The following is a 19,043-nucleotide window of genomic DNA, read 5'->3' on the forward strand; positions in this document are numbered from 1 at the left end:
AGAGAAAAATGTTAAAAGCAAATTTTGCATACCAGGATAATGACATATTTGACAAATCCCATATGATAAATTTGGATGTGACGGACCTCTTTGAATCTCCTGAAGAGAAGATTGATACAATTGGTGGCACATCAAGTATTTTTTTTTACTTTGAGAATATCTAGACTTAATGTTGTTGTTTTATTTTATCTTATCTTCATGTTCTAATTAGTAACTTTTGTATATTTTAAGTTTTTTTTTTATTGTAATTATTTTCTTTTAATGAAGAAACAAGATCATTTTAATATGTTAGGTGTTTCAAAAATGAGCAAAGAAGATCTATGTTTGGTAGACAGTGCAACTACACATACAATACTTACAAATAAAAAATACTTTTCCAAATTGACAATACTGAAAGCAAAAATAAATACAATATCATATTCTGCAAACTTGATCGAATGTTTTGGAAAAACAAATATTATTTTGCCTAGAGGAACAAAATTTACAATTGACAATGCATTGTTCTCTAGTCAATCAAAGAGAAATTTTCAAAGTATTTAAGATATACGTTGCAATGGTTATCATATTGAGACTCATAATAAGAATAATATGGAATATCTATATATCATATCTACGGTCTCAAACAAAAAACATATATTGAAAGAGTTGTCTGCTTTATCTTCTGAATTATATTATACTCATATATGAGTAATTGAAATATATGCAACAATGAACCTGAAGTTCATGAATCCAAATATATTTACAATTTGGCATGACTGATTGGGTCATCCAGAATCTATAATGATGAGGAGAATTATTGAGGATTCAAATGGACACCCATAGAAGAACTAGAAGATTCTTCAATCTAAAATGAATTATCATGTGATGTTTTGCTCTCAAGGAAAATTGATAATTAGACTATCACCAGCTAAAATGGGGACTGAATCACCTATATTTTTAGAACGAATTCATGGTGATATATGTGGACCCATTAACCCACCAAGTGGACCATTTAGATATTTTATGGTATTAATAGATGCATCCAGCAGATGGTCACACATATGCTTATTATCAAGTCGAAATCTTGCATTACAAGATTATTTGCTCAAATAATTAAGTTAAGAGCACAATTTTTTGATTATACAATTAAGACCATTTGTCTTGATAATGATGGTGAGTTTACATTCCAAACTTTTGATAATTATTGTTTGTCAATTGGGATAAGTGTTGAACATCTTGTAGCTCATGTTCATACACAAAATGGTTTAGCAAAATCATTTATAAAACGTTTGCAATTAATTGCAAGACCGTTACTTATGAAAGCTAAACTTCCTTCATCTGTATAGAGATATGCTATTTTGCATGCATGTCACCTGTATGCATTAAGCTAGTAACTTATCATAAGTACTCGCCATTACAATTATCTTATGATCATGAACCAAATATTTTCCATCTGAGAATTTTTGGATGTGCAGAATATGTTCTAGAAGTTGGAAAAAGAATGGAATGCATCGTTATTGTCTCATTTAGATCCCCGTACAGATCAATGTGAACTTGAAGTTCAGAAAATAATTCATTTTTCAAAATATAGCAAATCAATTAGCAGATGCATTTATAGATGCAAAGAAAGTAACTAAGTGACATATATCAGCTGCAAATATTCCATAAAAAATTGATATCCCAACATAACAAGTTGTGACTAATGAGTATGAAACTCGTTAGAAGCGTGGTAGACAAGTGGGTTCCAAAGATAAAAATTCTTGAAAACGAAAAATAATTAATAGTGAAAAAGACTTGGTTGAGGATGTAAATACCCATAAAGAAATCCTCGACATGACTAGTGAGGAAGGTGAAATACCTAAAGATAATAATGAAATTTCAATAAACTATGTCATGACAAAAAAAGATGCAATCGAACTAATGTAATTATTGACAATATTTTTGCGTATAATGTTGCTCTTGATATTATATCTGAAAATAAGAATCCTGAACCAAAATCTGTTAAAGAATGTCGACATAGAAAAGATTGACTTCAGTGGAAAGAAGCAATCAAGGCAGAATTAAACTTACTTTCAAAATGTCAGGTTTTTGGATCTGTAGTCCGAACATCAGAAGATGTTAAACTTGTAGGATACAGATGGGTATTTGTGAGGAAAAGAAATGAAAATATTGAGGTCACAAGATATAAAGCAAGACTAGTTGCACAAGGTTTTTCACAAAGATCTGGTATTGATTTTGAGGAGACGTATTCTTCGGTGGTGAATACAATTACATTAAGATATTTAATTGGCTTGACTGTGTATAAAAGTTTGGATATACTTCTTATGGATGTAGTTGCAGCATATTTATATAGATCTCTTGATAATGATATTTATATGAAAATCCCAGAAGGATTTAAGGTACCTGAAACATATACATCAAATTCTCTGGAATGGTATTCAATAAAGTTACAGATATCACTATATGGATTGAAACAATCAGGACGAATGTGGTACAATCGCCTGAATGGATACTTATTGAAAGAAGGATATCAAAATAATCCAATATGTTCGTGTGTTTTTATAAAAAAATCACAATCATGATTTGCTATTATAACTGTATATGTTGATGACTTGAATATAATTGGAACTCCTGAAGAGCTATCAAAGACAATGGAATATCTTAAGAAAGAATTCGAGATGAAAGATCTCGGAAAAACAAAATTTTGCATTGGTTTGCAAATTGAGTATTTAGTAGATAGAATATTTATTCATCAGTCAACTTATACAGAAATTTTTTTGAAAAGATTTTATATGGACAAAACACATCCATTAAATATTCCAATGAGAGTCCGTTCATTGGATATAAAGAAAGATATATTTTGACCTCGAGAAGATAATGAAGAACTTATTGGTTCTGAAGTACCATATCTTAGTGCAATTAGTGCACTTATGTATCTTGCTAATAATACAAAACCAGATCTTGCATTTTCAATAAATTTATTAGCTAGACATAGTTCTTCCCCTATAAAAAGATATTGGAACAGAATTAAACATATATTCCATTATCTCCGAGAAACAATGAATATGAGTTTGTTTTATTCAAATAAATCAAATTTTGATCTAGTTGGTTATGTAAATTCTGGATATTTATTTGATTAACATAAAACTAGATCTCAAACAGGTTATCTGTTCACATGTGGAGGAACTGCTATATCATGGCGATTTTTGAAACAGACTATAACAGCCACTTCCTCAAATCATGCTGAATTCTTGCAATTCACAAGGTTAGTTGAGAATGTATATGGCTAAGGTCAATGACTCAGCACATTCGTGAAACGTATGACTTGTCTTCTAATAAAAACTTTCTAACAATATTATACGAAGACAACACAACTTGCATAACCCAAATCAAATGAGGATATATTAAGGAAATAGAACAAAGCATATTTCATCGAAGTTTTTCATACTCATGATCTTGAAGAAAATGACGACATCACTGTACAACAAATTTGTTCGAACTTATTTTCAAAGACATTACCAACTGCAACTTTTGAAACATTGGTGCACAATATTGGAATGTGGCGACTCAGAGATATTAAGTGATATTTTCATGAGGGGAGTAAATATATTGTATTTTTTTAGGAGTATGTATTATATGAAATATGTACTATTTTTCCTTCACTAGGATTTTTCCCATTGGGTTTTTTCTAGTAAGGTTTTAATGAGACATATTTCATATATATATATATATATATATGGACATCTAAGGGGGAGTATTATGAATATTATAATAGAAAATAGATACCCATTGCTTAGTATCCAAAGGTCATGTATCACACCATTCATGTTGTCCATGTGCCATGTAGTTATTCATGTTTGGTGTCTATGTAAGTCCACATCCTACTTGTCACCTTGCCTATAAATAGTGACATTTGGTAGATCTTAAGAACACACTTACATTGGTGAGAATTCTATTTTCACTAATTTCCATATTATCCAATTTCATGATTTTAGTTATTTTATGTTTTAGTTATTTTATTTTATAATTTTAGTTTTTATTGATTTATTATTATTCTATAAAAATACTATTATATTATATTTTTCATATTCGTATTTCCATTGTGCTCCTCAATTTTCATAACAGCTACATCAATGATATTGAAATTTTATCTTTCGATTTTTTAATTATTTACTGTTAGATCGATTACTTATATTTATATACCTTACCAATGACGGGAAATAGCACAGACACACATCAATGACATTAACTTTCATTTTCAATTTGTAGTAGTTAATATGTTCATTTGCTATTTATTCTATTGCCAATATACTATCAAAATATAAAGCAACACTAACTAATCTAGAAAGTTCTTGAAGTATCAACAAAATGATATAAATATGTAAATTAGGATTTTCTAGAATTATGTTGAAATATGTAAATTGTAAATATAACATAAAAGTAAAGATCTACAAGTGTCCTAGGTAGGGGTGTTCAAATAATCCGACAACCCGAACAATCCGGACTATCCAATTCAAAATGTAAGGGTTGGGTTAGGTTAGTTTTGTTCTTGGGTTGAGCTGAGTTGGGTTGGGTTGTGGGTTGGCCAACAAAGAAAATTGGGTTGACCCANTATATATATTACTCTTTGTTTAAAGTTTGATTACTTTGTATTGATTAATTTGTGAATTTTTAATATTTATTTTTTAAAATTATTATGATATTTGTCTTGTCCAAAGTTTATAGTAAATATCATAGATATTTGGTATTTAGCATTTTAATTTTATGATATCTTATTTATTAGTCATGTGTTGTATATAAATTTATATATTTTTCATTAAAAATAAAAATAATAAGTTATAACCTGACAATCCAACCCAACCAAACCCGAATTTTAAAGGTTGGGTTGGAAACTTTATTTTGGTCATTTGGGTTGCGTTATGTACACATCTAGTCGCATGCTTTCTTTAAATTCAAGGAGAATTCCTTTAGATTAAGATAAATAAAAAAAATAACTAGATTATTTACAATCCAAGAACAACCTAAAAAATCTTTTTACTTGGACTTCAAGAATTTCATGCCTATAAATATGAGGTGTGGTCCCATGTGTAGGGGCGGATTTAGTCAAGGTCTAAGGGGCTTGAGCCCCCTCAACTTTATGTTTTTATGTATTATATGTATTACAAACTACCATGGTAGTTAAGCCTAGCGGTAAATATATCTTTTAACCTTTCTTTAAACCTAGTTTCAAGCCCCATTCTTTACTGCTATCCATATGTGAACCAAGTAAAGCAAGAAAGTTAGAAAAACTTAGAGTGAAAAGTGAGTGAGTGTGTCTTGAGACAGTGAAAAAATATTCTCTCAAAAGTGTACTTCTTTGTACCTTTTTAATAAAAATTTCTTCAAAGTGATTCTCTGTTTCTTTTGTTTCTTCAACATCTATAATGTCAAGGATTAAAAATGTTATATCAATGATATTGATCCATTTTTCTTTATTTTAGTGGTTGTTTACGTATCATCATTCATCAATATATTATACCAAAGATCAAAACATAATAATAGTAAACTTAATATTAACAACAAAAAAATTGATATCAAATAACAATAAATTACTAATAAAAATGTATCACTAACATGTCATTTTTTGTTATGTATATAATTGATAGATAAATATCAATAATAAATATATATCATTTGTATCATTAATAGATATATAATGGATAGAAATGAAAATGTTCTATCAGTGATAGTAATAAAAAAAAATTGCCAAACATGTAAAAATGGTTGTTAATATGCACGAAAATTAATCTATCAATGATAGAAAGCTATCGCAAATGGAAATATTAATAGGCTATCGATAAGATATATAATTTTGTTAATCAACAATTGACATAATGTTATATACATCTATAAGTGATAAAGGTAGAAATGGTTTATCAATGATGCACATAAAAATAGTTTGTTAGTGATAGACTATTAAAATGATCTATCGAAGACAGTAATCTATTACCTATAAACTATATAAATGGTATATCAATGAATGACTCGAGAATTTAAAAAGTTTCATATTTACAAATTATTTAAATTATAATTTGTTTAAGAATTGTTTTTCAATCATATACATTAAAAAAATGAACCAATAGATTGATTTTTAAAATAGTATTTCAAGAACCTTTTCTATCTAATACTATTTATTTCATGTCACACATTTGTTTTTCCTTAAAAAAAAAAAAACTTGATAATTCGCTGTACCCACATAGAAATGTTTATTATTTTTACCAATTCTTTGAACGAAAATTTTAGAATGGTATTTCTGTAAAAATTAAAAAATCAATTCAAGTAAATATATGTGTCAACCATCATAAAGCTTAACTACCAACCCTAGCATTAAAACTTTTTATTCCTTCACTCTACATATTTATAAATAAAAAATAATAATAAATATTTGTAATACTGAGATAAATTTTATAGGTTAAAAATCATTTTTAGTCCCTAGACTTTTATAAAAGTAACCATTTAGTCCCTAGACTTTGGTTTGTAACAATTTAGTCCTTAAACTTTCAATTTTTTTTTAATAATTTAATCCCTAAACTTTATTATGTAACAATTTAGTCCTTATATTTTAAAAATTAGCATTAACATTTAATGAGATTTCTTGTTTAAATAAACTAACAAATAATTAGAGACTCATAAAATAATTAAAGTTGAGATCTAATTTTGATAATATTTTTTTTACGTTAAAAACTAAATTGTTACAAAATTAAAAGTATAAAAATCAAATGGTTACATATTAAAGTTTAGGGACTAAAATGTTACAAAATTGAAATTATAGAGACTAAATTATTACAAACCAAAGTTTATATACTAAATTTTCATGAAAATTTAGGGACCACTGGTGTTTTTTAATTAATTTGATTAGAGTTATATATATATTTGGGGATGAAATTTATTTGAAGAGTGGGAGTACAATATAAAATTTCACTTTGGCGTGTGAAGTTTTGAAGTTTTGCATACCGTTAGGAGCCACATGTTACATCTTTTTCCCCCGAAAAAAGAAAAGCTTGTGTGAGTAATGGCATTGCCAACATTTTACTCTCAGCCACACCCAAAGCCTTTGCCCGTTTCTTTTAACCGACCCACCTCTTCTCCTCTCTCCCTTTCATTCTTTAAGCAATTCTTTCCGCCATTTCCATGACCTCAAGCTTTTCTCAACCCCAATTGCGATTCTCGCCTCCTAACTTCACTAACAAGGTTCTTCAATTCAAGGGCTCCTCTATTTTTCACAGAATTATCGTAGCTTAGCAAGCTCCAAATCAAGCTCATGGCTATGCCGCCTGATAGATCAAACCCACTTCACAACTTCTCCTTGCCGTATCTCAAATGGGGTTCTCAGAGATTCCTCAAGTGTATGAAGGTTTCTTCTAACTCCAGCCCTTCTACCCTTGATCATCCTTCTATTCAACGCCAATCGAAATCCTATCAATTCCGGGCCAGACCCATCAATTCTAAGCCCGTGAACTTCACCAAGCTTTCTTCTCCGATGAACCCAAATCATTCCAAACAGAAACCAACCAACGATCGAAGCAGTTCCATCGAAATCATGCGAGAGAAGATCATGCTCGATATTAGGGAGGAATCGAAGAGAATCAAGTTTTCAATTGCTGATGAAGGGGGCGAGGATGAATCCGCTGCGGCTCGGCCGTGGAATTTGAGGACTCGCAGAGCAGCATGTAAGGCTCCTCAAGAAGAGAAGAATCCGGAATTGGGTTCATCTTCAACCAAGGCTATGATGAACAAGAAGGAGAAGAATCGAACTGCGTTATTTGTCTCGTTGTCGAAAGAAGAGCTTGAAGAGGACTTTGCGGTGCTGGTTGGTAGACTACCGAGGAGACCAAAGAAGAGGCCAAGAGCTGTACAAAAGCAAATGGATGTATGAATTTGGAATTTCTTTCCATTGTTCTTCTGAATTGTTTCATTTTTTTTTTTTTTATCATGGGGTTTGAATGGTTATTGATTTTACTCATAATTTTGTAGGCACTTTTTCCTGGGCTGCTACTGACTGAAATTACTCTAGATTCATATAAAGTTGATGATGTTCCTGAAGCTTGAAAGGTTCCATTGCTTTCTGTGAATTCCCATTTGGGAATTGGATATGCAGGTGAGATCATGAAATCATTTTGCTGTTGTGGTAACATATTCTCAGTTTCTGTTACAATAATGCCAAAAAACAGGATGTGTAAATAATTAGCAAAATAAATGTTGAAGTAATTGTAAATTTTGTTTGCCAAGTTTCTTAGTTGTTCTGCTCACTGTATAACTCTTAACTATCTGAAATGCTATGCAATGCAAGGCATATTTGGTTATTGGGTAAGGTAAACTTTACCTCTATTCAATGGGAGAAAATTTCTATTAAGTACATATTACCTACATTGTTGCACTCTATTTTATTATGAGAAGTGAACCCTTTATGTATTCTTTGTCAATTGCTTTGGTGGTGGCTTTAAAAGCCTGACATGAAAGGTAAAGCCATTTTTTTCAATGGAAGGAAACTAATTTCCAAGAGCAATGGAGTTCCTTAATTTATCGTTATTTTTTCTTTCCATATATGCATTTCTGTGTGAAGCATAAAGAATGTTCATTGCTGCATCGCTTTTCTTTAAAAATTGACATTCTTGATTTCTGAGTTGTTCTATTTTCATTTCTTGCTTGCATCCTGGTGCTTCATAAAGTGCATAATACATTCCCTTTTCTCCTTCTTATCTTTATTTGGGGGTGGGGGAGGAATAGTTGGTACACATTGTTGCCTCCTAGATGAAAAATACTGGGGTGTGTTTTGGGTTGCACCCATATTTTTTTTTTTTTTTTTTTCAATTCATTTAATAGTCCAACCACAGTTTGTCAGGTGGCAAACTCATCTTTTTCTTTTCCGAGTTTTTTCTGCTATGTGGTTGAGGTAAATTGTAAAGAGATAGGTGCAATCCAAGATGCACCAAAGTATTGCTCATCCTAGATATCATTTTAGCCAAGTACATTTGTTTGTAGATTTTTCAGTTTCTATAAGGTACTTGTTGTTAGACAAAGTTCTTCAAGGAGTTTACTCCACAAGGAAATCTTTTACTCTCATTCAAGCAACTGTAGTAGTCCCTTTGAAAGAGGTCTTTAATGATCTTATCAGTACCATCTTTAATCAGTTTGTCAGCAATTTGAGTGAGATCGAGTCTTTTTTATGGGAACAAAATCAATATCAGTTCACTGGGAGATCATTCAATTAGCTAGATGAACGGCTTGTTTCGAATGCTTTCCACATGCGTAAAAACCACTTTTTTTTGCACTTAACACTATATTTTTAAGTACTTGAAAAGTCATTTCAAAATAGCACGAGCATGAACTTTCTTGTATAGCTATTTTTCGAACCTTCTGCAGTCCACCAGCATGATCACAACAGCTTCTACTTCAACATTGGAGTTACCTGATTCAATTTGTTGGCCGCCATGAAGCAGCTTTCAGGTAATTTGTATTTTTCCTCCTTTTTTGGAGAAGAAAAAAAAAAGTCTATTTATACGCCTAAGCTTGTCAATTTATAATAATTTTCAACTTAGACTTCAGTTTAACAAATTGGACTCTACACTTTAGACATACAATTTTTACCTTTTATTCAATTTTCGCTAATGCACCTACTATTGTTAACCAAAAATAAAAATAATAAAAATCTTCCTAAACTCGAGAGTTTCAATAAAATTAAATTTTGCATAAAATAAGTTTAATGGAAATATCAATGTTGATGGAATATCAACATATCGACAGAAATTTAATACCATGGGTGACTTGACTCGACTGTTTATTTATAATGACTTTGTTTTCTAAAGTTAAGTTTAAGAGGATGCCATTAATTGTGAAGTAATAGTAGGGATATGTTGCTGTTAAACAGGGGTGTTAGCTTTACTGTTAATCATTCTGTTTAGTTGGTTGGCTAATTATTCATTGTCCTCCTCTTCATTAAGATAAATCACTGCACCATACAATAATTCTTAAGATGGTAGCAAAGCTTTAAAGCTTACTGTTGCAGAAATATATGAATAGAAGAAAAGGTGGCTATGGATATCCTCCGAGCTCGAGCTTGAGCTTGAGAAGTGAACATAGCCCTGAATCGTATTTGGTATGTACTCTCTGCTGAAGTCGGAGATCCAAATCTTCAAATTCCTACATGTTGCAACAAAAAAAAAAAAAAAAAAAAAAAAAAAAAAAAAAAAAAACTAAAATTGAGCTGATACAAAGGATTCAACTTTGAAGGATGTATAGAACATAGAAGTAAAAACGTTCAAAGGATTCAACTTTATAGAAAGTAGATCAGTTTTGACAGACAGTTCGAATGCATCTTGCTTACAAGTGCATCTACGAGACGAGACGAGTGATTTGTACACTTTTTGGAAAAAAAAATCCTGAAAAAATCAGCTGGAAGTTGTATGGTATTTTCGAAGAGGTAGAAAGTTTTCCGTATGGAACAAGAGAAATGAGAGAAGTAGAGATTGGAAAGCATTTGACGCAATAAATGCATCTTCATCTTTGTTGTGTGGAAGACTTATTCTGAATGCTATCTCAAAACTACAATAGTTAGTTTCTCGCTAAAAATGACCTTCTCTCGGTTTAGTTACATATCAAAGCTTCCATAACTTTAAAAAGTTATCCAATAAGTTTTTGTATCTAATATAGTTTTGAATTTAATAATTTTTTATTTTAATTTTGAATTTAGCGTTTAGTAAGTTTTTTTCTTTTATATATTAGATTTTTTTAACTGGTTGACCTAGAAGGCATAAAATTAAAAGTATAAGACTTAATGTATGCTACTTGTAGTTTGATCTGTCAGACGGACATTTGAGACTTATAATTTAGCATTTTTATAGTATATATATTAAAAATAATATATTACTTTTTCGAAAAGAAAAAAAAAGTTTGAGGTTTAATGATAGACATGAATCACATGACCAAACAAAGATGAAATTATCGCAAAAGAGATGTTATTTGTTATCACTAGTTGTCAATTCGAGCATTATTTAGTAAATAAGACATTAATTATTATATCAAAGATTCGAATGTTCGATCTTCCATAACACAATTATTGGACTATTGAAAAGGAGAATAAAAGATTCACTTGTTTGTGGAGGGAAATGATAAATTGGGGTAAAGTGGTAAAACATGAAACGTGTACCTTTTTACCAGAAGACAGACCCCATCATTTCAACCATAACAAGAGGATCAAATTTAAGAAGACATTAAGAAAATCTTGGCTTTGTTTATAATATATCCCTACGATAGAGACAGAAATGCAATTTATTTAAAAATATAAACTTTGGGGGTAAGAATGACATCAACATTATTTGAATATAGTGTTTTTTAAAATTTAAAAAAAAATAAAAAAATAAAAAAATCAATCGTTCACGGCTCCACATTATCCCGGAAATATGGGTAAAGGCCAAAATATGGGAAGTGAGAAAAAGAAGAGCAATTTTGGGTTGACTGTATTCATCTTTTTGGAGTTCATCTTAACTACACGCATAAAAAAAAATCTTAAAGAGTTTTAAAAAATATAAATAAAAAGGAGTTTTGCTATGCAACAAACTATAACAAATTGATTAGAATACTAAGAGGTTATTATAATAAGTGATTATTATATTAACAAATAGTAAACACTATAATAAAGAAGGATTTGGAATAGTAATAATATAATGAATGATAGATTATAATAATTGAAAACCAACTATTATAATTAGAACTTCAAATGAGTTAGCAAAATTAACCCACTCCATCACTTGAAATTTGGGCCAACTACCTCCTTAAATGAGCTGCAAAAAGATGGAGAGAGACCATGATGCATAAAGTATATTTCAAAAACAAGAAAGGTAGGTTTAGTTTTAGGTAGGAAGGTTTGTCAGTTCTTGCATGACAGTGTAAGCATCCTGAGTAATGGTCCCATCTTCAAAACCTTTCACAAATCAAACCAACAGAGAACAAACAACCATCATTCAAAAATAGCCCACCCCAATTTGATCAACTTTAATTTCTTGGGTGTCTAAAAGCTAAAACCAGCCATTTTTCAAATGAGAAATCTCCAAACCAAAACCAGAAAAAGGCAGCTTGCTTTTCTTTAGATTTTGAATTTCCTATCTGCTTCACACACTCAATCTTGTCCCATCTTAGGAGAAAAAAGGCATCCAAAAAAAGACACCCATCAAAAGTTTTTGATCATTAGCTGTAAACACAGATAAAAAAGACACTAAAAAAATGATCTTTTCAGAGAGAGAGAGAGAGAGAGAGAGAGTATGAACAAGAATGGCAGAGCCAACTTAGGAAGGTGCTGCTGTTTCTCTGTCTCCCAAGGTTTTGACATGTTCATATGCAAGAGAATGCCACACCCTCCAAACAAAATCCACCTTATCTCTTTCAGTTCACATATCATATGGCAAGTAGGCTTTGAGAAATCTAGCCTTTGTGTAATGAATTCAGTTACCAAAAAGCATAACAAAAAGAAAAGAAGAAAAATTACTTTCTGCTCTTCTTTTCTTTGCCTCCACGTAAAAAAGAACTCAACCCAAAGATGTTTGCAGTTTCTTTGGTGATGTAAGGAGGTGGTACATTCAAAATGGGATTCACAGAGAGATTGTTCCCCTTCCCATAAAACCCTCCCTGGTTCTTCTTCTGAGCCTTTTGGAGTTTGGAATATGAATTTGCAGCAGAGTTTGAAAATGGAGATGTAAAAAATGAGGATTTGGAATTGCCTTCTGAAACTGAATGTTGTTTCTGCAGAACAGGATTGTGGCTTTTCACATCCTTCAATGGTGTTCGTTTTGGGTTTTGCACTGAACCAGTAGAATTGCTTCTTGATAAAAGTGGTAGCGAGCAAAATGAAGTCTTTCTACTGTCATATGTAACACTATTACTCCTCCGAAACCCCCAGAAAGATTTGGACCGAGTCTTCTTCTCAAACTCAGAATTCACCCCATGAACTAATTCCTCTGTATTCTCTTTCTTTGAATTCTCTGTTGCTACAACAGGAGGAAGAGGAGGAAGTGAGGAAGGTAAAATTGGACTGTCATGTTGATGGCTTCGTTTACTGTGCACAAACCTGTGATGATTCTGAGTGGGAATGATGACGCCATTGAAGAAGAGCTCATCAGCAGAAGAAGATTCATACTCAAAGCATCCGCTGACACAAAACTCAAATTCAGAAGATTCACGTGGCTGGATGGGCAAAATCTCTGAGAGGACAAGATCATTTGACAGTGAAATCCCAGGTGGGCATTTTGTCGAACACATGGTGGGCAATAGAGTTGTAGAGAGAATTTCAGTCAGAAATGGCAGGGGGAATCATATGGGTTTGGAAAGAAATGGTTGAAAATTGAGAATCAACCAATTGGGTTTTGAAAATCAGAGGGCAGAGAGAAAATAACAAACACAAAAACAAAAAGCAAAGCGACAGGTGTGGGGGATCGAACGAAGAAGCAGAGTTGCAGAGATGGAATGTTGTAATGGAAAAGAAAATGAAGAAGAAAAATGTCGTTCTCGCACACTGCCAGAGGAAGAAAACAAAAGAAAAGGCGTGGACAATAACTGATGAATCTGCAAATTTGGAGACGAAGAAGAAAAGGAAGGTGGAGAAGAGAGAGAGAGAGAGAAAGAAGGGAGCGGTTAAATGGAGTGGGGAAGCTTCTACAAAAGAAGCGTTATTATCACCGACGAAGACCCAACAAATAATACAATCTCCTCTTTTCCCCCATGCCTATCCAAATTTCACAATTTTATCGTCTTTTATGAATATTTCAACAAACAACAAAATAACCCAAATAAAAACGTTTATCCTCAACTTATTTATAAATATACCAAAATCACTCTCTATCTTAATAGACATCACTATATTTGAAAATATTTTCAACAATTTTATTATTTAAATTATCATAGTCAATAAATATTTTTTTTCTTAAAAAGTTAAAAGGTTTATTATCTATATAATATTTATATTAGTGATATTTCAAATTTTAAAACTTTATTATTTTAGTACAATACGAAATTACAAAATTGTATAAGGTTGAAAAAGAAATTTGATCTTTATCATGGAGTTGTTTGAGCAGTTGCCGTTGCTGCAAAGTACAACAAAATCAATTATAGAGTCATTATTTGTTTTCAGTGTTGGAAGTTCTTTTTCTTTATTTTTAAATTTATATTTTCTTAGTTTAAAAAAAAACAAGTATATAAATTAAATGTTCTTATTTTACTTTTAATTTGGTTTAGTTTGATTCAAATTAGCTAAACTTATCATAATTTAAAATTAATAAATAGTGATCATCATTATTTGAGATGCTTTAGTTACCGTAGAGTTTTTGTTTTTTAAAAAATTAGTGTAGAGTTTTAAACAAAAATCACTTAGCTTCTATATTAGTTAATATATTATTAAAAAAATGAAATTAAAGAAAGAAGAAGACTAAGGCCTCCTTTACCAACTCACAATTAATTCATACTCTGTTGCAATTTGGCAATTGGATGAGATAACCTTATTTTTAAATTAAATTATACAAAACACAGTTGAACTTTAGGATTAAGTTAATTTTAATTTATGTCATACGAACAAAAATAAATTATTTGTGCCTTCTCAATTTTGATAATCTTTATCTAAATGTTTAAATTTTCAAATGCTAGAAAAGAAAACCTAAATAGCTTTTTTTCCCCTTCTTGAAATAATAAATGGAAATGAACGTGATAGATAATGTATAGAAATGTAAAGGTTTATGTCATTGACGACTCAAAATTAGTTATAGAAAAGATTTAAAACATATTTCCATATTATTAAAATTGACTTTAGACTAGGGGGGTTTAAAAAATCCAGTAATCCGACCCTACCCAATCCAAATCGCAAGGGCGGTTGGGTTAGATTTTATTTTGGGTTGGATTGGGTTAAAAAATTTTAAACATATTAAATTCGGGTTGGGTCTCGGGTTACCCAATTTCATGGTTGGGTAGACCCGACCCAACCCGGATATATATATATATATAATGAAAACATAAAACCGGCAGATCGTATAGCATTACTCAGCGATCGTGTAGCATTTGGTAAGCCGTCGTATAACATTGAGTAGGTGATCATATAGCATTGGATAGGCGATCGTTTAGTATTTTGTTATTCAACGATCGTGTAGCCGAGCTCAGCGATCGTGTAGCATTTGGTAAGCGATCGTATAGCATTGGGTAGGCGATCGTATAACATTTTATTACTCAGCGATCGTGTAGCATTTAGTAGACAATTGTATAGCATTGGTAGGCGATCGTATAGCATTTGCCAATTGGTAAGTGATCATATAGCATTTAGTAGATGATCGTATAGCATTGGTAGGCAATCGTGTAGCATTTACCAATTGGTAAGCGCAGTGGCCCAATACGGCCCAACCCAAAAATTTTGGGTTGGGTTGGGTTGACCCTCCAAAAATGAACTAATAGGATTCATTATTAGCCAACCCAAATTTTCGGATTGGTCCACAAAATTCTCCCAACCCGGCCCAACCCGAACTATGTATACCCTTACTTTAGACTAATTTTTGGCTTCTTTTGAACCTTAATCTCAAATTAATTAATTAATTAATTAATATTTTGATGGTAATAAATATACTTTTATTTATTAACAATTTGAGTGTTTTGAAGTTTTCATTACATAGAGCTCGGAACAACGGTTCCAATGCAATTTGAATCACTCAAATAAGAGTTCAAATGAAGAAAATATGATCAAAACAAGCTTAAAGGAAAAATATCAAATTGATAACATGACAGAATTTTTCTCATCAAAGTGGACCAATTGAAAGGTACCACTTGTAGCATGGAAGGAAGACACGTGGTGGGTTTTTGAGATTTTGAGATTTTGGATTGGTTTAAAAAAGAAAATGATTTTAAAAGAAAAATGAATTTGATTTGATTTTATGTTTGTGTCTAACGGTAGTTTTGGACACATGGTGGATTCTTACTTTTTGTTGAGTTTTAAAGAAAAGAAATTTAATATTATTTTTTACTTGTGTCTAATTGATTCAAAAAAGAAAAATCTTCACCGTTGATTTTTTTTTTCATTTCCAAGATCTAATGACCCAAATTAAATGTGATGTTCACCAATTTCCCTCTCTTCTTAAATTCTACATCTTCTCCAAAATTAAACAACAATTACATATTTTTGCAATCCTCAAAGCCACCATTGTTATTTTCTCCAAGCTCTTAATTTTTTCTTTTTATCTTATTCTTTATCTTAGAAATAAGTCACTCTTACTTGTTTACTATTTAAGATTGATTATTTCAAAGCGATGACCTACGTAACTTGACCTTAATCCTGAGCTAGCTATGAACTCCTGTTTATTCGAGATTATCCTTAGATTTGCATAGGTGAGGATTGACTCAACAGCACTGACTCAATAAGCCTTTCATTTTAGGGGTAAGACCGGATAGATTTTTGGGACATAAAGTGCAATATGGAATTCACTCCTACTCGCTTTTAGGAATAGTTGAGAGGTTGTTCCCGTAAGTGCTGACTCTAGATCTTGAGCAAGGAGCCTCACCCTCTCATTGGCCCGAGAAGGACACGATTTAGTGATTGAATCACAAATTAACTGTTCAGGACTTAAGGAACAAGATGTGAATTTGGGGGTAAAACAACTTTTGTCCCAACCGTTATTACAAACAACTTGTGAAGGGTTGACTTACTAATTATGGTTATTATCGAGTGGATACAATTGAGGGGAGTGCAACTACTGGACTTTAGTAGGGTGATCCGGTAGCTAACGGATGTTGGTTAATTCGGGTTAAAGAATTTAGCTGGTTAATCTTGGATCGTTGGAGCCCATGATCTATAGGTCCATTAGGTCTCCTTACTAGCTCACAAACGGATTAAACCTTAGGATAGAGTGAAGAGTAAATTGGAAGTATTCAAATTTGAATTAAGGGAATTAATAATTATATACGATATAATTACACGTTTCATTTTCGAATTAAACGAAATTGGAGAATTGGATAATATTTAAATATGATTTAAATATTAAAATTATATGAATGGGGATTCATGTATGTAGAATTGGTGGTGTAAATAATTTAATATTGGATATTAAATTATTTTAATTAATTATTTAAACTAATTTTATTTAAAATTAATTATTAAAATTTTTGAAAAATTAAAAAATTCAATTCAATTGTAGTTTTAATCTAATTTCTAAAAATTTAATTAAAGAAAATTGGATTTAAACTAAAAATTTGAGAACCCCAATTTAGTGGGTTTCTTCATCTTTTGACACTCACAGTTCCATTTTAATATACTCACTTGATGTGGATTTGGTGTCAATTTGTTGTGTAATTTAATTGCACTAATTAAGGTAAATAAAACTCAGTTGATTCAACTGAGATGGAGGTATATGCAAAAGAAAATTCTGCTGAAATTTTGTTGAAGAAGTGTTCTTCAACTTAAGAAGAAAAATTAGGGATCTCCAAAATTCCTTAAATCTAAGCTCATTTTGAATCACACAATTCAATTTAAGATCCGAAAAAATAGTAGGGAAGATCAAGTGGTGGTCTACTACACTTTTGGAGTCAAGATTGAAGTAGAATTTGTGGATTGAAGAAGGTCTTCAAATGTATATCAAAAACCCTCTCTTTTATCTTGTGAACATGCTTTCTTAAATACTAAAATTGATGAATTAGAGCACTTAATGATTTTGTTTGTTTTTACTAATTGCATGCTTTCTCGTAATCGGTATTCGAGCATGATTTAAGCACTCAATTCATGTTAATTTCAGCTTTGTGGATTATTTGCATAGGTTGTATGAAATGGTTGCTAATATGGATAATTTCAGTTTTCGCATTAAAATTCTATTCAATTAAATGTTAGTTATTGTATTTGTTTCTTCGTTTGTGGCCCTTAATGTGTGATTAAGAGTCTCTAAATTTGATAGAGTCAATAGAGTTGTAATTAGGTTGTATTTGAAGAAAGAAGCAAGAAAGGTCAGTTGCAGAAATTCAAGAATGAAGCTGCTACTAGGCAGCGGTGCAACGTTGCCCACAGAGCGTTGCAACGTTGTTCTTCATTTGCCCATGGCGTTGCAACCCTGGAGTGAAACGTCACAATGCTGTTTATTCCAGCCCAGATTGAATGCGCGCGACCTGACTTGTGGTTCAAGTGAACCAGTTCAGCTAGTTCAGGTCAATGAGGTCTGGTTCAACTCCATTTTGGTCGTTCAACCTTTTTTGGTGATTTGAAGGTTCGATTCGAGTCGGTTCGTGAAGGCCTAAAGATTTTTGGAGGAGTTTTTAATTTTTATTGGAATATTTTAGGCTTTTTGCTTCCTTGAAATTTCAAAACTGGTCCATATCAGTGTGTGTTTAATTATTTATGCATTATGAATGTATGTTATAATTAAATAAATCTTGTATGTACATATAGTATGCCATGAAGATTTAAAATCCCTGCATTGAAAGTATGTTATAGAGAATTATAATATATAGTATGCATGTTTAGGGTTTCAAGTGCTTAATATAAAGTATTATATTAAATCCCGAAATGCTTAATGAATGATATGGATGTTCAACATGTCTATTGTTTTATAGTTTTTACAAAAACTGAATTAGATATTTAAAATCCATAACAAAGATAAGATGTATGCTCACCTAAGGTTAACAAATAACAACTTGTTTTAATAGTTCAAATAGATCATTATCTTGTAAAATTTGATTACAAACTCAACAGGTCTATAATCCAGTCTAAGGATTGAGGTATTTAAGTTGACGGTTTACAGAACACCTCCTACTTGGGGATTATAACCGAATAATTGAGCATTGTTAACCCGATTTTATGAGCATGTGTGAGCGTTGTAAGATTTTAAAACTAGTTTATCACCTAGACATCGTAGGTTAAAATCCAAATATAAACGTTATACTTGGATAATCACCAAAACTTAGGTTGTCTTATTAGTCGGAATATACCTAAGTAAATGTTTTCCCAAAACAATGGAACATTTCAGTGGGAGATTGATAACATATACGATATGTTGTTCTTAGCTCTCATGTCCTAAGAGCTC

The 19,043-nt window shown here is 31.3% G+C and overlaps 2 protein-coding genes across 2 annotated transcripts; one reads left to right on the forward strand and one right to left on the reverse strand.

The window, feature by feature from the left end:
- The first annotated feature begins 6,964 nt into the window (after positions 1-6,964).
- LOC120086296 lies at positions 6,965-8,374 on the forward strand. Its single transcript, XM_039042865.1, has 2 exons — positions 6,965-7,888; positions 7,993-8,374. Exons 1-2 carry the CDS (start codon positions 7,280-7,282, stop codon positions 8,065-8,067), a joined length of 684 nt encoding a protein of 227 aa, XP_038898793.1. The 5' UTR covers positions 6,965-7,279; the 3' UTR covers positions 8,068-8,374.
- A 433-nt stretch (positions 8,375-8,807) lies between these two features.
- LOC120086289 lies at positions 8,808-13,733 on the reverse strand. Its single transcript, XM_039042853.1, has one exon. It carries the CDS (start codon positions 13,267-13,269, stop codon positions 12,496-12,498), a length of 774 nt encoding a protein of 257 aa, XP_038898781.1. The 5' UTR covers positions 13,270-13,733; the 3' UTR covers positions 8,808-12,495.
- Between the last annotated feature and the right edge of the window lie 5,310 nt (positions 13,734-19,043).

The sequence above is a fragment of the Benincasa hispida genome, chromosome 1 (genome assembly GCF_009727055.1).
Source record: "Benincasa hispida cultivar B227 chromosome 1, ASM972705v1, whole genome shotgun sequence".
NCBI classification, from domain to species: domain Eukaryota; kingdom Viridiplantae; phylum Streptophyta; class Magnoliopsida; order Cucurbitales; family Cucurbitaceae; genus Benincasa; species Benincasa hispida.